Here is a 21,631-nt window from a genome sequence, read left to right on the forward strand (position 1 = left end):
GGAGATGTCACGCTGACCGTACGTGTGTTGAACGCGAAGGTGCCGTCCGTTTGGCGCTAGGATCTCCGGTGATTTGGATCACGACGAGTACGATTCCCTCAACCCCGTTCTCTTGAACGCTTCCGCTCGATCTACAAGGGTATGTAGATGCACTCCTCTCTCTTGTTGCTAGATGAACTCATAGATTGATCTTGGTGAAACCGTAGGAATTTTTTATATTTTCTGCAACGTTCCCCAACAGCTGCATCTTGTTACTTGTTACCAAACTATCCATCAAAAACTACATTACATCTTGCAGAGAATACATTGCTGAAAATTGTTTGTCGATTCCTTCTGCTCCTCGTTGTGTCCAATGCTCTTACTTATCAAAAAGACTACGATTACGATTGATCCCCTATACTCGTGAGTCATCAATCGCCAACCTCTTTTTCGGCACAGGCGGCAGCAGGGGGTGGTTTCCGACGGCGACAAGCCGACAGGGTGGCGGAAGGGTCTTGGCTATCCATTTCGGCGATGGGGCCGGTCATCAGTGACGACGGCGGTGCGTGGGGCAGTGGCGGGAAGGACGGAGCCGCAAGGGCGGTAGAAAGAGGCGCGCCACTCGTGTAAGTGCTGAGTATATTTAGGCGTCTTGGAGAGTTTTTTCGGGGGGGGGGGGGGCAGCAAAAATTATACTCCTGTATAGATTTTAGGAGATCGGGTAGGTGAAGTACAGAGGAGTAAAGCCAAAATTTGACTCCAGTAAAGCCAAAATTTGACTCCTTTATAAAATTTTAGGGGATAGGCTAGTAAAAATTATATTGCCATTCTTGGCTCCAAACGTACTGTAGCCAGTAGGACGTTTAATTAAATTTATACAGAAACAGGTGCCCTAGCGCAAAAAGGCCTCCTCGGGCAAACTCGGCACCCTGCGGCTGTTTTTTTATCCGCGCCTGGAGTTGACAGTCTCCTCCCCATCGCTCGCTCCTCCTCTCCGTCCCCAAACCTCCCAAGCGAAGCTCCTCCTAGGGTTTTCCCCGCCGCCGCCCATGGCCGCCTCCCCGGACCGCGCCAATGACGACCTCTGCCGCCGACTCGCCGTAGACACGCCTCCACCGCCCCAGATCGCCAAAGGTTCGTTGCTCCCTCCCCGACTCCTCCCTCCCATCCTCGATCTGTCGCACCAGGTCGAAACCCTAGCGCCCCCCCGTAGCTCAAGCTGCCTTGATTTGTTGCTTGTACCGTCGTTCGATCTGTTCTGACGTCACTAGGGTTCGGGTTTTTTTGGGTGGTTGTGAAATGGTATTGCCACCGTGCGTTGGGCTTCCGCAGTGTTACTGCCGTGTAGGGTCTCTGACTGAACAATTTCTGCCGTGGTGGTGGTGGGACGATGGTTCTAGGTACAAAGGGTGATGTCGGTATTTGGATTTGGGTGGATTGGATGCTGTGGTCCAGTTGTTAATTTTAGTTATTGCTTCGATTCCGGAGGTGCTAGTTTACTCATTGGATTGCCCCCTTTTTCTATAATATACTTCATTTTTTGTGGTTGAATGTAATTTGTTGGTTGTTTGACTTTGCTGTTGTGGCCTATGTGGGTTGCAAATGTGGCCGCCCTGCCTTTGTGTGTTGGTATTCGTAGGAAAACGATGGGTGTATTCCTTTGGGCTTAGGAATGTTGCGTTCTTTGTAGCCACACATGCTGAGGGTAACATCTCGGCAGCCTCTTTTTACTGACTGTTTGCTCAATTTGTGGGCATAGCTGTGTAGTTATAAGCTGCTACCGGGTAGCTTTTTTTGCAATCTAATTAGTGTGGATCTGTGGCAAAAATCTGTTGTGTTCAACCAGTATATGCACAACCCTCCAGTCCAATTACTTTCATGCAAGGTATATGCAGTTTAAAATCTTTATTGTGTTTTTATCTTGTCTAACCATTGAGCATATCTTTGGTTGTCCAGTTTATGTGTCTTGCAGTTTTTAGAGCATGTTTTCTGTTTTATTTTTATCAGTATAGCATGTCTCCTGTTTTATCCATTGTAGCTTTGTTTTTCACACAGTCTTATTCATCGTAGCTTTGTTTTTCACAGAGAAGCAAGGCCTGGATACTGGCATGCCCCTTTCTCCTCAGTGGCTTATGAAGGTAGGCCAAAACATGTTTACGGTTTTAGGATTAAGGGCAGTAACTATAGTTGAACAGCTGGACATCTTAACACTACGCCTGCGTGATGAACATGGCAGTACAATATCATCTAGATTGATAGTAGACTTTCTTAGTAGTTTGTGTGCAGGATGGTGGTTTATATAATGTTGTTTGTTGCAGGAGCCCAGTTCACAGGGTTCACGCTCAGATGCTACAAAGACATCAGGTAATGGTGAAGACATGGACTCCAGTGTGAAGAAAAAGGATGTCTTCAGGGCTTCTGTGCTTGATGGTGAAGCTGCGCGTCGTGACCGTTGGCGTGATGATGAGCGGGAACCAAATTCAGGCCCTCGGTGGGTTCGCTGGAGGGAGACAGACAAGGAACAAGCTGATACACGCAAGGTAGAAAAATGGTCAGATGACTCGTCCAAGTTTTCTGTGGATGGCCGTCGTGCTCCACAGGAACGTTGGGGTGATTCCAGTAACAAGGAGGGCAACTATGACCAACGCCGTGAGGGCAAGTGGATTACTCGTTGGGGTTCCAGTGATAAGGAGTCTGAAAATTGGCGTGATCGCTGGGGTGATTCGGGCAAGGAGGGTGATGCTTCCCGTGAAAAAGGTTTTTCGCAGTTTGTTGCACATGGGAAAGATGGCAACATTCATGACAAGGATACTGAGAGAGATGATAACATTTCTCGGTCATGGAAGTCTAGTCATCCTGTGGGCCGTGGCCGGGGTGATTCTTCTTATCACCCCTCACAGATATCACAAAAACCACCTTCTTTGTATGGGTATGGTAGAGGGAAGCCAGACAATGAAATCACAGGTTTTTCAGGTTCTCGTGGAAAATTTACCCCTAGTTCTGGTAGTACAAATGCTGGCAGTACTGGATCTTCACGTCCATTCCATCTTGGTCTACTTTCTGACAGACCTGGTGGTGCATCAGGGGATCGCACAGCATTTAGATATAGTAGGATGAAACTGCTTGACATATACAGAACAACTTCCCATGTTACTGACTTCAAGATGCCTTTTGATGTTTGTGAGGAAGGGTCTGCATTTATGCAAGAAGAAATGTTGGAGCCTTCAGCATTATTTGCTCCGACGACTGACGAAGCGGTAAAGCTAATCCTATTATTTTTCTCAGCTAGGATGATCTTACTATCATGCAATTATACTATGTATATGATCTTCATGTCTCACAGTTCTTATATTTGTAGGTCATTTTAAAAGCAATTGACAAAGGGGAAATCATAAACAGTGGTGTCCATCAGGTTTCCAAAGATGGGTCTGTTGGGAAAAGTAATCCTGATGTGGTGCCGTCAAAACAATCTAAATTAGGTTTGATGCAGTTTTCATACTTTGTTTGTAGTATAAACGTCCAAATATGTGACCATTTTACTGAATGCCCCCCCATTGACCAGGTGGTAGAGATGATCAACCTGGAAGTGCAGATGATTTGAAGGGAGAAACAGCTGGAAGTCTCAGTGGTGCCATATCTTACTCACTGTTTCCACAGTTCTTTCTGTTTATTGCATGCTCCTTAGCTGAGCGAATTTCAAGTGATCACATACAGATGATAGTGGGTTTGTCATTTATGAAAAATCTAACCTTTCATAACTTGGGGGAGTCTTCCAGATGTTCTCCAGCATATCTTAACTTTTCAAATATACGTACTGCTCATGGTCTTGGTTCACAACTTAATAATCAGTCCACATGGTTTACGCATTCACATTTTGTGGAACATGCCTCTTTGCAATTTTTAGGATGGTTTTAGTCCCAGGTCTATCCATATAATAGGAGTAATTCAACATGGTATACTCAATAGGGGTTTCTGAGATTATTTTTGAGATCTAGTACCATATTCTCTGTATGGTGTATCCAGATATGCCTTTGTTCCTCGAAGTATTCCTTTGTTTTTCTGGCATTAAGTTTATAAGCTTATCCTTTGTTTCATATTACATTATAAATTGGTTACAAAATTTGAGGCTTGCGGTTGCATGTGTTCTATGATATAGTAGTCTAAGCAAATTAATTCATCATGACGACCTCTTCATGGTATCTTATTTAGCTACTTTGAACTGCTTGCCATTTTTTGGTAGTTAATTAGTTGGTATTCAATTGTTGTCCTTTGCTGAATGCTTGCACAGCTTCTAGAAATGCTTTCGGCACTTTAAAAACTCACCTCTGTTGATCTTTTGACAGGTGTTCCTGGAAATGTTGATTCACTGCGTACAGAGACACCTAGCTATGTTGTTCCACAAAGATCTCGCTTTATTGGAGACCATAGGCTTGGCCCAACTGACTTTCCGCAGCAAATGCCCAATGTCTTTGATCAAGAAAGTAAAGTAGTCGGGATGACAGGTGTTGATGAGTTGACCAGTCCTATTCAACCTTATCCTAATCCAGAAAATCTCTCTTTATACTACAAAGACCCACAAGGTCGAATTCAAGGCCCATTTTCTGGTGCTGACATCATTGGCTGGTTTGAGGCTAGTTACTTTGGTATTGATTTACTGGTTCGAGTTGCAAATGCTCCTCCTGATGCGCCTTTCTTAATGCTTGGCGATGTTATGCCTCACCTACGAGCAAAGGCAAGGCCACCTCCAGGGTTTAGCACCACAAAATCCACTGATATGCTAATGCCGGAGACTCCACCTACAGGGAAATTTGTCAGCTCCAGTAGCACACATAGCGGATCAGCTGGTGTCGGTATTTTTAACAGTGGGCCAAGCAGGAATGGCGGTGCTGTTGAAGCTCAGAATCGTTTTCTGGAGTCACTGATGTCTAATGGTATGCAAGGTCCTTCAGCTGCTATGACTGGAGGTATGTATACTGGCAAGAGCCCCATTCGTCTAGTTCATTCCATATATTTTCTAGTTATCTCTGCTACTTATCATGCGTACTTTCTGGTCTGACACCATATCTCCTTTTGGAATTAGGGCTGAATGAATATAACAGCAGTAGCTTTGGCAACATTGCGATGGCCGGAGGCGAGATGGGGAATAGCATGAATTATCTTTTGGCACAGCAGAGATTGTTGGAAAGACAAAAATCTTCCCAAAATGCTGTTCCATATTGGTCTGCAGATGGTATTCCAGCAGCACAGGCACAAAACAAAGATACAGCTTCAGAAGTGTCTGCTCTGCACTCTAAAGTACCCAGTACAATGGCTGATCCATCTCGTCAAGCATCACAATCTCAAAATGTTGACTTGCTTGCTATGCTGCATTCTGCAGAGAAACCTAAAGCACCTGCGGGATTGCCACCATGGTCAAACTATCCCGAATCCCGAAATGTTAATCCTAACCTTCATGTGGATCTCACTCAAGGGCCACTTAACATGCATCAAAATCTGCAGAATTCTCAGCAAATGGCTACTGCTGTTCAACAACAGAACTTCATGCCACAGAACCAGCCACCTCTCTCTCATTTGCCATCAGAGAAGTTGCTTGCTGAGATATCTCAAGACCCACAACTCTTGCACATGTTTCAACAACAGTATCTGCTATCACAACTACAGTTGCAATCACAGCCGCCAGTGGCACCTCAACCTCAGCCACAACTCTCAATGTTGGACAAGATGATATTGCTTCAGCAGCAGCAGCAGCAGCAGCAGCAACAGCAACATCAGCAGCTGCAACAACGACTACAGCTTGAGCAACAGCAGTTGTTGCTGCAACAACAGCACCTAGTTTCTCACGTTGCACCTCATGGACATCCCAACCAACAGCTTGATGATCCTTATGGGTCGAAGCATACTACATTGCCAGCTGGTGATTCTATGAATCTTGGTGTTCGAACAATTCAAGAGGTTCTTGAAGCTGATCGTATTTTGACTAACCATGGTACACCCCAGGGATCTAGTCAAGCATTTATGAGTATGAGGGGTATGGAGGGTGTTGGAACATCACAAAGCTCTGTACCTACTGTGCCATTGCCTCATGAATTTTTTATGGGCGCACCTTCGAAAGAACGGTTTCCCCATCCTCAGAAGTTGGGAAACTCGGCAAGTGATAACACTCAACTTAGTGCAAGTATGGTCAGTACGATGCAAACAGAAGTTGCAGAAAGGTATGAGGAGGCTTCTGGAAACTATCAGCAAGTTGGAATAGGTAAAGTTGAAAGTAAGCCTGCAAATATTTTAAGTTTAAGATCTACAGAGGCCAGCAGTTCAGCTCTTAGTGAAGCTAAGTGTTTTCCTGAGACACCACTGAATCAACTATCAGAGATCATGTCGCCTCATAATCGTGTCCAGGAAATTACAAATACCCTTGATGCAGTTGAGCTAACTATGACAACTGATGCAAAAACTCCTGATGCACAAGAGACAAAGAAAGCTGAAAAGAAAAAGAAGCAGAAGAAGAAACAGACAGCTGTAGATGTTGGCAAAGGAGCTCCAAACACAGTTTCTCAACATCCAACACTAGAAGCTGAAGTTGATGCTTCAAATCAGGCTGTTACTAAGCATGGTTTGCCAGATGACACAGACGAACTTTTTTGGGGTTCCACTGCCAGAGGGGAAAGCTCTTCTAGAGCAGTTGGACCTCCGCTGGGCTTTGAATCATATGTGAATTTGCCTCCCAAAAGTCTTCCTGAGGAGTATGCTATCAATAGAGCTGAATGGGAACCTAGTGCTCTATCCGAGCCTCATGCAGCGGCAAGCCAGAAAGGTTGGAAACCTACCCAAGGACCCAGGCCTAAATCACTGCTGGAAATTCAAGCTGAGGAACAACTAAGAGCACAGAGGGTAGCTGCGGACAGTGCCAAGATAACCATGCCAGCGCCTCCTGTGCCATCAGGTCCTTGGAATACCATGTCTGCATCTTCTGAGCAACAATTGGGGGGTGCAGGTAAATCACTGGGTGGCCAGGAAAGTGCTGGTGACTCCAGGAACAAGAGAAGTCAGTTGCATGATTTGTTAGCGGAAGAAGTTCTGGCAAGGTCTAGTAATGCAGACAATGAGAACATAGGCAATGCTAATGATGTGTTGTTTCCTCCTCTATCACCTGCTGTTGTTCAGTCTGATGCTCCTACTTTTGATGATGATGACTTCATTGAGGCCAAGGACTCGAAAAAGAACAAGAAAAAGGGGACAAAGTCAAAAGGATCTGCAGCCAAAGCCCCATTACCTGTTAGTTCCATTGATTCATCAGTTATGTCTATACCAGCTGAAAAGGGCAAATCTTCAAAGCAAGCGAAACAAGAGAAGGAAATACTTCCGGCTCCTCCAAGTGGTCCATCCTTTGGAGATTTTGTTCCTTGGAAGACTGACCAGACAAATTTTGCGCCTGCTCCAGCATGGTCCAATGACTCTGCGAAGGTGCACAAACCTTTGTCTTTGAGAGATATTCAGAGAGAGGAAGAAAGGAGATCAGGTGTTGTCCAGCAACAACCACCCTCACCTACTCCAGCAAAGGTTTCGGTGAACCAACGGAATCATGGTAATGCTTCTTCTAAGCAAGCTTCTGGGTCTTCTCCATCAAAGGCAGTTGCCCCTGTCCAGATGAGTTCCAATCCTTCCAATCGTTCCAAGTCAAATGCTGAAGATGATCTGTTTTGGGGCCCATCTGACCACTCCAAACAAGATAAGAAACAGTATGTTCATATGTTCTTTGCAATGGTTTTTATTGTCACTTGATTATTTTGTCAGCGCATATTATTATCAACAGAAGGGGAGCCTTGGCGCAGTGGTAAAGCTGCTGCCTTGTGACCATGAGGTCATGGGTTCAAGTCCTGGAAACAGCCTCTTACAGAAATGTAGGGAAAGGCTGCGTACTATAGACCCAAAGTGGTCGGACCCTTCCCTGGACCCTGCGCAAGCGGGAGCTACATGCACCAGGTTGCCCTTTTATATTATTATCAACACATTCAGCATACCGACTTATTTTCTTCATAGTGAATAGATATAAGTGCATTAATGACTTAACTGAACTGTGGAATTGGCACCGCCGTATCCTTCAGAATTTCTATAGAGCATCTTGCAAATCTCTCTGAAGTGCTAGGACTTGCAGTAATTGTATTTACTGTTCCAAATCATTTGAAGTTCTAGCTTTGTCCTAACTCCTAAGTAACTTCTTAAAATTGACTAAGTCTAGAGAAAAATATATCTTCATCTACAACACCGAATTAGTTTCATTAGATTTGTCATAAAATATATTTTTGTATTATCTATATAAATATTTGATGTTGTAGATCTTAGCACAATTTTTGATGTACTTGGGACAAATTCAGAACATCAAATAATTTGGAATGAAGGGAGTACCTGATTTATGAATTGCGTCATCAGTTGGTACATATTGGTTTGGTCATGTTGATTGTATCGACCTGATTTGATTTTAATTTTGTGTCACTAGTTGGTCATATTGGTTTGGTCATGCTCTTCTCACATGCTTTGCATATCCTCTGATGATGATCGTGATGTAATTTATGGTTATTACCATTTCTTTGAAGTTTATTTTGCACCTTGCATGTTCTAATACACACTGCTTGCCTAGATTGTCCCAGCCAAATTGGTCTAAAGCCGTACTCTTTCAATTTGGACTGTCAAATGGGTTATCAGCAAACCTGTGAGCTGTAACTATTTATAAAAAGTAGAAAACAAAGGGCCCCTTGCTTGTCCAATTTGGTCCTCTGAACCCCTCAAAGTCATTTTATTTCGTATGTGCCTGCTTTGTACATCACTTAAGGCTAGTAGATCTATCAGTTAGAAGTTAAGATCGCCATGGGCAAGCACTTATTTGTTTTGACATTACTTGAGCAATCTTCATATCTGAATGTGCATATGTCAATCTGGGTCATAAAGAGTTTGTACACTGCTTCATGTTACAAGTATTTAGTAGCTGTTTTCTCCGTAAAAACAATCGGTAGGATCGACTTGGTTGTGATGGGATTAGACAATAGATGATAGCTACGAATTTTGAGGAAGAAACATTATTATTGCTTGAGTGGGATGGTAGAAAGGCTGCCCAGTTTGATACGGATTTCTAAGAAATGACAAAATCCATAATTGATAACCGTCAACTTATCCATAATTACGTGATAGCTATCTATACTAGTTATATCTTTCATATGACCTGCTGATAAATAGGGCTGTTGCCTTCCACCCTGGTGCCACACCCTAGTACCAAGGTTCATGTCCCCTAATCTCATGACACATTATTTGATTTCTGTGACTTCCTTATACTCCCTCCGTTCCAAAATAGATGACTCAACTTTGTACTAACTTTAGTACAAAGTTGGGTCATTTACTTTGGAACGGAGGGAGTAGTTCATACCACTGGTACAATGCTTGACCATTGATGTCTGGAACATCCTGTATTATTTTTTGATCTTATTACTACCGAGTTGTGTTTCCTTTTGCACGTAACTTCTGTAAGATGCTTACATTATGTCTTACAATGTTTAACAGGTCAGAATTCCCAAGTCTAGCAAGTCAGAGTAAAAGTTCCATGACGAAAGACCAGTCTTCAGTAAACCGTCACAAGTCTCAGGCTAGCAAGTTGCCACTTTCAACGGCTCCTAGTGCTAACCTCATTGGGAAAGGGAAAGCAGAGGCAGCAAACAAGCAGACAGGTAACATAGTTGGTTTATGCTCATATTTCCTTTGTTACAGTGTGTTTTCTAACATAACAGTCTTGACTCTTATACTGCAGAGGCAATGGACTTCCGGGATTGGTGCGACAGCGAGTGGTCCAGGCTCACTGGAACAAATGGTATAAACTCTCACTAGAGTAATTCTTGCTTAAAACTCACCAATCTTATTGTTTGTTCCACTATGCCCACCCAGATACAAGTTTCCTTGAGTTCTGCATTAAGCAGTCGACTGCTGAAGCAGAAATGCTTCTCCGGGAGAACGTCGGCTCTCTCGACCGCAACGGCCAGTTCATCGACAGGTTCCTCAACTACAAGGCTTTTCTGTCCACAGATGTGATCGAGATGGCATTCAGAGCGCCCAGCAACCGTGCCCCCCGCCTGAACCCCGCTTCTGCAGCCAAAGGAGGGCCAAGTGCTGAGGCAGAGCAGGATACAGGAGGAAAGAAAAAAGGGAAGAAAGGGAAGAAGGTGAGCGCAGCGGTTTTAGGGTTCAATGTAGTCAGCAACCGCATCATGATGGGAGAGATCCAGAACGTGGATTAGTAGGACTGCATACAACGGTGGCACCGCGCTGTACATACTTTTGGCGCTCTCGATAGATCGTTTTGACTTGTTGCGATGGCAACCGAGCATATGCGGTGGTGATTTTCGTCTCTTTTTTCGAGAAAGTGCATCCATTGCCCAATTTTGGCTTCCTGTAACTCACACCAGATTTTGTTCTCGATAGAACTTCACTGCAGATGAACATAGATCAATTTTGCTTATTGTGGCTGCGTGTTGCAACGCATGATGTTTCTATACGTCAGTGCTAAAAACACACATAACCTTGTCTTGCATCATTATCTGTGAATTAGAGCTTTTAAGCTGTGCACCTAAAAGTCCGTGTCTTTGCATAAATCATGTGATGGCTGTTGAAAACCAGTAGCCAAGAAAAGTATAGAACGATATGGGATTAGCCGGTCGCTGTATTAGTTTGCTGCTGGTACTTGTTGGTTGTGCCGCCAGACACGTCAAAAGACACATCAGGTGGTGACCAAAAATGGACAACGCGCCTCCCCCCCGAATTTCAGGGTGGGCCTCAGCCTCCACTAATGTCCAATTAAAAGCTGCCAACTCATCTCATTCGTAGCATTGCTCGGGCAGTGACTGTAGGCACATCTATCTAACCCAGAGCATTGTTATCAGCAAGAGTTGTTATTGCAACTAGATGACTCGTTGCAGCATTGTTATCAGCAAGAGCTGTTATTGCAACTAGATGACTCGTTGGGCCAATGGCGCAAAGGCCGAAAGGGAGCCAAGTATTGTGAGAATATTTAGACACCCAAGTCAAAAACCAAGTGTGGCCAACACTCCTGCATCCTCTGCTTGGAAACCGCCTTTTCTCACCGGATCTAACATAGATACATGATTCTTCAAGAGCAAATTTCAGAGAAAGTATAAAACATGAAAGGCTTTAAGTTGTACTATTGAGACCATACCACCATATCTTCATTTAATTTCTTTGGAAACCTAAATGTCTAAGAGGATGGTACATGTGAGAAGCTGTGAATCCACAAACAAGAAACTAAACTAACTTTCAGACAAACATTTCCAAGTTTGGAAGCCACAAAGAAGCAACCCAGATCTCTCGTTGTAGTGCTTGTACATGTCCTTAATCCTGCATCCACAGCCCATAATTTTTCAACACCTAAATCCACGAAATCCAACTGAAGAAAATCATGGCAGAAACATGCGTCGTGGCTTACGTCTTCAAGAAGGACTTCTTGGCATTCTTGTGCAGGTTGGACACAACAATCCTCGCTGCGAGCTGCAGAAGAACCACACAGGCACCTTCCTTCACCTTGCCCTTTGGGAGGAGGGGGGCAACACTTGCAGCGTCGCGACAAGGCTTGCTCCGAGTGTAGTCATCAATACTTTCCATTATTCAACCGGTACTCAGATGGATAGAACTGAACACTTGACTCAAGACCAACGGTGCTTGCCTTGTCTGTTGAGTAACTTGCGCTTGAAGGCCAACCTATTGCATAATAGCATCCAGAAGAACTTTTGTTGGAATCTTAACGTTTTCCATCGCGGCGTACTGGTGACAGAGAGAAAGACACTGTAAGCAAGTGTTGGAAGCTAGGCTACAAATTGATTATTATGAACCGTACAAATTTGCCACTAAGGTAACACTATATATATAGTCCTTAACCAAATGGAAAAGAAAAAAAGAATGGGAAAACTTGCCTGCATTAGTATGTAGTTGAACAAACGGTATCTCCAAAATTGGCATCATAAACGGCAAAGACCATGATCAGAAGATGATGAATGATCATTTGTTGAACTTTAGTCTGGTACGTAGCAGTGTCAATGTGATGGCCAGATCTTCTCTCAAGTAAGTGAAATCCATGTTTTACTTTATTACTTTATAACTTAGTGCATCCTCTTCCAGTGTCAGAAGATGATGAACTGAGACATAATGTTGTATATGGATAAATAAAAACAAATCAGCCTGTATATACATATAATCTTCTTAATAAAGAATTGCAATAGTTAAACATTAACAAATAAAATTATCTGAACCCATAGTGCCGTGAATAATATGTAAAATTATTGCATTTTTAACTACCGAATCGAGCTGCATGACCTATAAAATTCCTTCCGATGTGGCAAAGTGGTTAGTCTAGTATGCGTACGACATTTGTGTTTAAAGAAAACAATGGGCAAAACTAATCTACTTAACCAAGTTCCAAAATATACACACTGAAATAGAAGCAAGAGCACAAAGAACTGAAAATCACTGATCTGAATACTGATATCCTGGTACACATTGAACGACACAACCGAAGTTTCTTCTTCTCTACATTTAATAAAATAGACGAATGTAGATAGGTGCACTGGGTGAAGTGTGTAACCTACAATGGCAATACCAGATACAGTCGGCATGAGAAATTAAGAGTCCATTCATCTTGCGCAAAATCCTTTTTTCTTTTTCTTCTCTCTAATGATTCCCAACCTTTAGCTATACTAAGCAAAACATATCTTAAATTTTTGAACCGGTATGTTCATTGAAAGGAACGAAAAACATCTACTACCGAATATTATTAGAGTTAGTCTCTCCAAGTTCAGAACTACTAAATGGCAATGGAAATTATCGATACAATTTTTTTACAGAGCAACATGATGTGCCAGGAAAGCTAAAAGGGGTATTTCACAGAGAATAAATAATGTAAAGACAACGTCGGAGGGAGCTACTGGGTGGGACACTAAAGAACTGAAATATATACACCATCTTTAGAAGGCACTCTTGAGTACGGATTTGCAACAATCAATTCACTAATGAAAGGTTGAACCATCTAAAGGCATACGGAAAAAGAAAACTAACATGTCCAGAGTTCTTCCGTTGTGTGTGTGTGTGCTTGACAGCCTCGTGTGTAGTCTTGCTCTTGCATAAATACGATTCCAGCAATCAATTGCAGAACAGGATTGCTTCCTATAGCTGAATCAACCAGCCATTCCTTCAGGCTGGAGATCGCACCTTCCTTCAAAGTTGCACAAAGTAATGAATATAAGCATTTCAGTATATCAAAGAAATCTGGGGAAAAACTAACTGGAGTGACACACATCAGCACTCATTTTCTTATTTTTACCTACAGGAATAAAATGTTGGTGTGGCATGCAACAAATAAATAAGTAAACTGTTTCAATCAAGTGAAATACATTGCAAGTATATTATCATTTTCTTCAATGGAACTCTGGTAGCTACACCCAAGCTTTCACTTTCCTGAATAATTACCTTTGATAGGATCAATTACCAATGATCCTTCCAGCCTGCACGTCCCAAATATAAAGCATGCTTGTTTGGTAGCTCCCTCTCAGGCATTAGCTTTGCCAATATATGAGATATCTCAATTTTTTTGCTGCGATGGCAAGAATACATATTTAGATGTCACATCCCTGCAAATTAACAAACCTCATTGACTCATTCTGACGGCAACAGAGCTTGCTGGAAACAGGGTTAGTAGCTGGAGGAATATGATGCGGGGAGAAACACACCAGGGAGGCCACCGGAAGACCGAGTATGGAATTTAGTACAATTCAACAATCAAGTTTGAAGTACAGATCAGTGAATTAACCTTGCAGCTGTGTGAACGTACACAATCAAATCAAAATTAATAATAGAGATATTAGAGCTCAAGATGGGATTTGAGCTGCCCTAAGTAAACCTCTCTCCGCACATGCATTCTTCATGTACAAAACTGCTTGTATATCAAGTATGAACGTACTAACCGTACAATTGAATTAAACAGAAATTTCTCAGCACATGGATCATATTTAGAATTGATGGGCTTGCTCCTTCACAACATGCATCTCTCTCCCTCTCCTTTTATCCCTCTCTTCAAGTGATTTATGCAGGTCAAACTAAATTCTATATAGCAGACGAGAGAACATGATCATGAATTCAAACTTAATATACTACCATGTATTATCCGTAGCACAAACTAAATTTATGGAAACTCCAAAAATGTAGAAAACATAGAAAATAAGCACCTATATGCGCTAGAAATATGTTACACGAGGTTTGAGGGATGGAATTAGGAGGGTTTGCATCTGAGTGAATCAGAACATGTTTCTTTTTACAGCAGTCTTAGTTTCTAAACCTTATATTAACCTGCAAAACAGAACATCTAATAATCGAGGTCCATCAAGTTTATTCAAATGGCTTCTTAATTTGGAAGAGGTAATAACATGCAATACCTACAGTAGACATTGTATCTCGGACTATGAAAGTAGAATTCAAGCATTGCACATCGCCATTGTACCAGGGACTTAATTGTTGCTACCATTCCTGTAGTTCTTGCTTATGTTTGCCAACAGGCATCGCAGGACAATAGGAGGTCCCCATTACTTACTTAATTGTTGCTACCATTACTGTAGTTCACTGTAAATCGATCAATCTCATATTAGCATATTATGAGCATATCAGTCTAGTTCAGTGGCGTTTTCCTGTTTCTTGAGGAATCTATTTCATTTGCCATACAAAAGAAAAACTACACCTGACCTCAGAGCAAACAAAAGGTAAGAGACTAAAATTTGTAGGGATTAGATATCAATATACAAAAGAAAATATCTGAAACCCAAATATAACAGTGCAGCAGTAGACAACTAAAACGAAGAATATGATATGTGCATAATTTGACAAAGAATCTTTGTTAAAAAAATCCTAAACTAAAGCAAATCGCCTTCCTGGATTGTTTGTATTGTGGAAGGGAGAACTAAAATTGCTAGTGCAAATAATAAATAATTATCTAACATTAACATATTATTCTGTGCAAACTGTATAGAGAACAGAACTAAAAACTAATTGAAGATGCATAGGTAATGAAAATTTATTTCAAAGTCACATGGGGGATCAAATCTAGAACCACATTTAGTTCCCAGATATTGGATGAAGTAAATAAAAAGAAGAAAATGTTGGATATTCCAAACTCCTATACATGTCTGTTGATGTAGTTTGCGAGTCCAAGTTGTAGCCGGTGTTAGGATGCCTAGTTGGCAAGTCCTAATATATGCAATCTGCAACTATAAATAAAAGAAAATTTACCTATATAAATCCTAGTCACTGAGAAAAATAATCTGGTGTTCAGACATGTTGTGATGCACAGGAACAATTGAATCAAGAGTATGTGCATGTTTCATTTCGCCCAAGGCCATTGGCCAGCAGGAATTAGCAATTGGTCAAACGTACGTGCATGTTCCATCGTCAAAAAAGTCTACTTAGGCAACGATCTGACATACGACAAGCAGCACACACCTAACACGGAGTCGCAATCCCTGATGAAATTTAGAGCAGAAATTATAAGGGAGCAGTCTGTATGAATTTGGTACGGAGGTTCCTTTACTTGATGTGTGTTGTGCTGAACCAGAACAATCAATCAGTTGATCTAGTAGCTAGCTTGTACACGGGTTGGCAAAAGGCATGGGCAAGCAGAAAATCTATTGGGTGTATGACAACTCATCTACTTAGGCAACTGATCTGATCTACTCAAGTCGGCATGTGGCGCACAACTAACAGATTTTATACATATACATCAGAATTTCTAGCAGAAATAGTAACGGAGCAGTCCACATACAGTTTTGTTGCGGATCTTCCTTTGCTTTGCTGGCGTCGCAATCCCTGATGAAATTTGATGGAAATGGTGATCAGTTAATTAATGGTTTTGGCAAGGAAGGCTTGCACTCGTCTTCCAAGCATGTACTGGACGCGAGAAAAAAGAGGTGACATGAGGGCACCTTGGTCAGAGGGGGCGCCACCATGGTTGCAGCGGTGTTCAGCTCCATGTCGTCAAGCAGCGGTGAAGATTGGTGGGGTTGGGATGGAGCGTCATTGGTCGAGGAGTCGACACCGGAGCGCAGCTACATCCCCCGAGGAGGCCGACCAAGTCCAGGAACCAGGCCTAGGGTTTGCAAGCAACAGCATCTGCAGCACAAATGGAAAGAACAGATCAGGCATAGAAATGCATGAAAATATATTAGGTAACTAATGGCAGCTCATATAGTTAGAGTTGAAATGTTACCTGCCAAATTTGTAATCCTGAATACCTCCGGTGAGTCTGACAATTTCCAGTTACACTGAATCTCTTGAAAACTTGTTCTCTTTCCTGGAACATTTAAATCTCGTTAATTGGCTGAAAAGACAGAACAACATGATGATGCAAAAGACCAAAATAGAACATTTTCTGAAGAAGAAATGGTAATGTGGTTCAATTTCCAGAAGAAACATGGAGATTGCAAGGCTGGTTTGAAGAAACTAAGGCTCAATGATCTATGGAACTTTAATGATGGTGAAGAATCTAAACTGAAATAGCATACCATACACACAAACAATCACAAAGAGATTATTTACCAACGTCATGTATTTACCAGTAACCACAAATTATGAAATCAACGTCAGAGCGAGGCCAAAATTTTCACAAGCTAGGGAAATAATACTCTTCACCAAAACCTTGCCATAACTTATTCCTCTTATTTTTTTCTCAGAGCTACACATTGCAAAAATAAAAGAAAGGTTCGTGAAAGGGAGGAGTGGGCAGGCATATGAGAAATGAGCATTTGCAGGCATTTTCTTACTCCATGAGAGTTGCTACCAAGCCCTTCGACATCTGGTCGACCATGACCGCCTGAGTTTGGAACACCGTGTCAGGTTCCTGTGCTCTAACCCCGTGACCTGCCAGAAGGCGACGCCACCGAAGTCAAGCACTGCCTACCAGAACACCAAAATTATAATGTGAGATGACAGGACATGAGACCAAAAAATAGAATCATGATAAGTAGTGAAGTACCTAATATCTGTAAAAATCCATCACTTCAAAATAAGATCATGATAAGTAGTTCACAGTAAAAGTTAGACCCTTTCAAACAAAAGACCAGGTTTTTAACGAAAGGCTATCCCTTCATATCTTTGGAATGTCCCCTGAAAATAGAAAATAGAGAATGTGAGTTATTGTCAATTCATATTGGCAACATACAACGCCAGTGAAACCAATGAAGAAGATCAATTGCCCTTTACAAGCTCTGTAATCCAAAAACATTATCACAAGATGGAGTAACTTGTGGTTGGTGGCATCGACGCCGGTGAAGCATGAAAGGAAGCAATAGCCATATCAACATGTCTATTAAAAGCAGCAGACCTAATTATGCACATATTATTTCCTTGAAGCATCACATCCTTACAATTAATCTTCATATAGAGTTATTTTCTGTAGTAAGCCAGAATATGCACCCCTCTTCTTACATCTGTATCTACCACCTCTCGATCGACCATCAACCAAAATTGGTAAAAAAAAGGTAGATTGAGCACATTGCACACCAAGAAACATAAACTAAAGTGTGGATTGAGCAGAAAAATCAAAAAACAAGCAGGAAAGAGTTACCTTCCTGGGATAGCAGTTGAGTACCACACAAAAGGCCACCTCTTCAAACAGGAAAGGGTTCGTGGGGAAGACGCAGTCTGCGCGGTCTCGCTCCTGCCCGCGCTGCCTGCCTTTTTGGCCCGCTGAAAAGACTAAAATGCCCTCGGCGGGGCACAAAATTTACAAGCGGTGGCAGCAGCGATTTAGGGGCGACGTCTAGGTTGAGTGCTTCCTCGGAACTACTGATACAGAATTGAAAAAGAAAGAATGGAAAATGCCTTATTAGAAACACATGGATACCCCCAGTTTATAGAAGGATAGTAGCATGGAGATGAGTTCATAGACATGGTACTCTAGGAGGCTTTATATGTTAGATAAGCATAAGCATGCTCATCTCCCCAACCAGGACGACGACGACTCCAACCAAGCATGTCCAGCTCTCTAAGGAGCCATGGCTGACAAATATATGATTGTACACTAACTCAAATAATTAGCAATAAATAAAATATCACAACTAAGGTGGAAATACGAAGAGAGACAACCCGAGAAATTTTTTCAGGTGCAGCACACACCTGAAACCAGACGGAACATGCCGTGCAACCCCCACCACCACCTTCAGAAAATCCATAATAATCCTAATGTATGACCAAAAAGAGAAAAAAATTGGGAAGGTTAACCAAGGTACTGTATTGATGATTGCATTAGAAAAAATAAGAAAAAGATGTACTTCTATGTGGCACAGTAAATGGTGCCGAGCAAATAAACTGTACATTTAGCTTTCCTGTTCGACCACATAGAAAATAGGACAGCCCAAAACCGAAGTACTAAATTAGTCTCTATGTGTGAAGGATGGAAGCTATATTCTGTTTAGTGATAGATTATCCATCAAAGCAAAAGTAATTCAAGATTTTCAATGGTATTCCAAAAATACAGATGAATAAGACTCGATATTAAGTATACAAGACTTTGTCCTTTCTGTACATACCAATAAGAAAAGCTAGAGAAATTTAAAAAAATCATCTCATACTACATTTCCTGCCGGTGAGCTTGTCAATCAAGCTGAGGTGAAAAAATTATTCAGAGGTCCACCAGGCAGTAACCCATAATGCTTTTTTTATAGCTAGCAAAGTGAACCATATAGTAGATGGGAAACAATATAATAAAGGCCAAATAAAGCAATAATCCATTCATTATGTCAAAGCCAAAAAGAATAAATAAATAGGATGTAAAAAACCAAATTAGAAACAGAGAAAAGAACAACAAATAGAAAATGGGAGGAGATAGAACAAGCAAATCTAAATCTAAGAAAATGAGAGCATACCAGGCAAAGTGAGAGTAGAGCAAATGTGCGCAGAAAAATAAAAAAACAGAAGGGGAGTTGAAATACCCACGGATGGGTTGGAGACGGCAAGGTCATCGAGAAGTACGCCTAGCTCTCGCGAAATGTGAAAAAATTGGAAGCATGAGCATCAAATCAGGTATTTCTACTTGCTCCCAAGCTGAAAACCAAAACATCCAGAAAACTATAAATTAATTGAGCAGGACAACTTCATCTCAAATTAGATGTTTGACATATATCCTGTTTTTGACATGGCTAACTGCTAAAAGATCATCATGTTCGCGTAGTACAAAATCAGTTTATGGCAATATAACAGATCAAGTGCCTAAAATAATTAGCTTGGATCATCTTCGGCAATATTCCAACAAATAAGGTTATGACCATTCCTTATCACCCATAGCACAAACCCTCTGACTTTCAACTCAGCTACAAGATCACCCCATGAACCTTCTGATCTCTTGGGAACATCATATTTAAAGAGAGTTTATTAATTAACTACATAAAGCATAGGTATGGTAGCACATGGAAAGTAAAACCAGAGACAAACTTTAATACTTTCACCAAAGCATGGCAAGATATACGTTTGTTTAGCTACAACTACTTGATTATATACTAAGAGACTACAAATCAAACATGTCAGTAAATCAGGAGTAAGAACACCATAAAAATATCTTGGCAAACAATTAATAATTGGAGATGGGAAATAAACCAAGCCGAGGTACTTGTACAATCGTTCAAGTAAATCCATGGAAGGTAAATGCCATATTCTTTTATGTTCTAGAAGTGGGTAAATCAAGTTTAGATCATTTGGCAACAGAACTAACATCTGAAGCATATTATTGATAAACACAACCCACACTCTGTTTTCAAGAATCATACAAAAGCAATCAAAATAGAAGGCTGGGTAACTAAAACAACTTTGATTAAAGCTTTCACACTACAACCAGGATGACTTTTTTTAAACCCGCCCATAACATGCATGGCATGAATCAATATTTGCTCGACAAAAAATGTATAATACATTTAACATCACATTAAGAATTACATTCATAGATTAAAAAGGAAAAATCGAGAATCACTGAATACTTGTTAAATACACATGATAGGGAAATATAGAGGCCAAGAATACCTGCTAAAGCATTGAATTCCACCAAAAATGTCCGCGACAGATAAAATAGCTCTCCAGATTCAGGTGAAATGCACATTCATAAAAACGCCTCCGCATATTTGTTGTCAAACAATGGTTTGCCTAAAAATAGTATGCCATACACATTTGTCAGTACATCAATCGGAATTTTGTTTCTATGAGAAATAAATCACTCACATTAGCACAAACAAAATGAAAGAATTAATCTCACTTGGAGCCTCGGCCATAGAAACTGAAACAATGCTTGAGCTAGAAAACATAACACTAAATTGGACAGCAGCAGTTCCTTCTAAAGTAGTGTGGGCCATCTTTTGTGGAGATAAAACCCGAGCATAAACAACACACGAACAAACTCTAGCCTTATGGTGACACACGAATCAGAAATTAAAAATGTGAGGATACAGGGAGGAAGATGGTTGAGACACAAGCACCTTAACCTGCAGGTCGACATCTCGAGAGCTGAAGGAAGAGGAGGGAACCGTGGCAGAGAAGAGAGGCGGCCATATCCTTGCTCCTGCTGCTCCGGCCAGCGCACGACCTCTAACTCCTTGCAACACCCCTGCAGCCGGCAGCTTCATCCATGAGACAAAGGGATGAAAAGAAGCCAGTGAGGACAGGGGATAGATAGAGGAACATTTAGTTGCGGCTTCACTAATCAAAAAAGGGGAGTACATAAAGGAAAGAGGACGAACCTGCATGGGTAGGTATGAAAGACGATGAGCCGGCGGCACTCCTTCCGGTGATCCTCTCCCGACCGCCGTCGCCCCCCTCCTCTCCTTTCTCCTCTCTCTTTCTCTCTCCTCTCGTCTCCTTCCTTCTCTCTCTCCCTCTCCCTCCCCCTCTCATCTTCTCTCTCCCGCAGATCAAATCGAGCGGCGCCGCCGCCGCCCTTTGCCTGCAGGTCGTCACGCTCCTTCCGGTGACCCTCTCTCATCCGCCACCACACCTCCCTCTCCTCTTTCCTCTCTCTTTCTCCCTCCTCTCCTTCCTTGTCTTCAGCAGATCGGATCAAGCGCCCTCGTCGTCTCCCTTTGCCGCCAGATCTTTGCCGCCGCTGGAGAGAACAGTGAAGGGGAGGAAGAGGCGGCGCGGTGGGGAGCATAAGGGAGGAGGCGGCAGCGCGGTGGAGAGCAGGGCAGAAGGGGAGGAGGCGGCGGCGCCGTGGAGAGGGAGGGGAGCGGGGCTGGATTGGCTGCTCGAAGACGCACGGGATTGGTGGTGTTTTCACCTCGCAGCTCGATCCATCCGCACTGGGCCTAGCCCACGAGCGACCCGCCTCTCCTTTTCGTCGACAGAAGCGCGCATCGACCCTGTCGCTGCGAGCCTGGCCCGCGCGCAAGCCTAGCCCACCCGTCAGCTTCTCCTACCTCGATCACGTGGCGTGCAAAATAACGAGCGACCCGATGTTTACCAGCGCGACGGAAAGTACATTTACCAGGGCCAGCGAGGCGAACCGTGCGGGCAGGATGAATCTGAATCCGCGATGGCGCTGGATGGGCGGGTACTCTAGCAGCTTTTATATGTTAGATAACCTCCA

General features: G+C 42.4%; 1 protein-coding gene and 2 long non-coding RNA genes across 40 annotated transcripts; 1 reads left to right on the forward strand and 2 right to left on the reverse strand.

Moving 5' to 3' along the window:
* Positions 1 to 898: 898 nt before the first annotated feature.
* LOC123044982 (protein ESSENTIAL FOR POTEXVIRUS ACCUMULATION 1) lies at positions 899 to 10,477 on the forward strand. Of its 2 annotated transcripts, XM_044467890.1 has the most exons (10): positions 899 to 1,113; positions 2,065 to 2,117; positions 2,298 to 3,236; positions 3,338 to 3,458; positions 3,542 to 3,607; positions 4,323 to 4,943; positions 5,060 to 7,715; positions 9,529 to 9,692; positions 9,773 to 9,832; positions 9,907 to 10,477. In XM_044467890.1, the coding sequence occupies exons 1-10, from the start codon at positions 1,029 to 1,031 to the stop codon at positions 10,254 to 10,256; spliced, it is 5,115 nt and encodes a 1,704-aa protein (XP_044323825.1). In that variant the 5' UTR covers positions 899 to 1,028; the 3' UTR covers positions 10,257 to 10,477. The 2 variants fall into 2 exon arrangements, 1 of the variants encoding a protein (XP_044323825.1); XR_006420863.1 differs by lacking the exons at positions 9,773 to 9,832; positions 9,907 to 10,477 and having other exon boundaries at positions 914 to 1,113; positions 5,060 to 7,959; positions 9,529 to 9,657.
* A 574-nt stretch (positions 10,478 to 11,051) lies between these two features.
* Positions 11,052 to 11,793, reverse strand: LOC123044985 (uncharacterized). Its single transcript, XR_006420902.1, has 2 exons — positions 11,459 to 11,793; positions 11,052 to 11,370 (listed from the first exon to the last, which is right to left on the reverse strand). It is a non-coding gene; the product is annotated as an uncharacterized lncRNA (long non-coding RNA).
* A 241-nt stretch (positions 11,794 to 12,034) lies between these two features.
* On the reverse strand, positions 12,035 to 21,426 carry LOC123044983 (uncharacterized). Of its 37 annotated transcripts, none has more exons than XR_006420898.1 (16): positions 20,787 to 21,357; positions 20,526 to 20,666; positions 20,077 to 20,196; positions 19,000 to 19,107; positions 18,181 to 18,243; positions 17,961 to 18,063; positions 17,630 to 17,850; positions 17,039 to 17,169; positions 16,827 to 16,959; positions 16,274 to 16,357; positions 15,990 to 16,176; positions 15,830 to 15,873; positions 13,752 to 13,838; positions 13,492 to 13,615; positions 13,081 to 13,237; positions 12,035 to 12,164 (listed from the first exon to the last, which is right to left on the reverse strand). It is a non-coding gene; the product is annotated as an uncharacterized lncRNA (long non-coding RNA). The 37 variants fall into 37 exon arrangements; XR_006420894.1 differs by having other exon boundaries at positions 13,492 to 13,652; positions 20,787 to 21,356; XR_006420887.1 differs by having other exon boundaries at positions 13,752 to 15,873; positions 20,787 to 21,373.
* Positions 21,427 to 21,631: the final 205 nt, after the last annotated feature.

This window comes from Triticum aestivum, chromosome 2B (assembly GCF_018294505.1).
Source record: "Triticum aestivum cultivar Chinese Spring chromosome 2B, IWGSC CS RefSeq v2.1, whole genome shotgun sequence".
NCBI lineage: Eukaryota > Viridiplantae > Streptophyta > Magnoliopsida > Poales > Poaceae > Triticum > Triticum aestivum.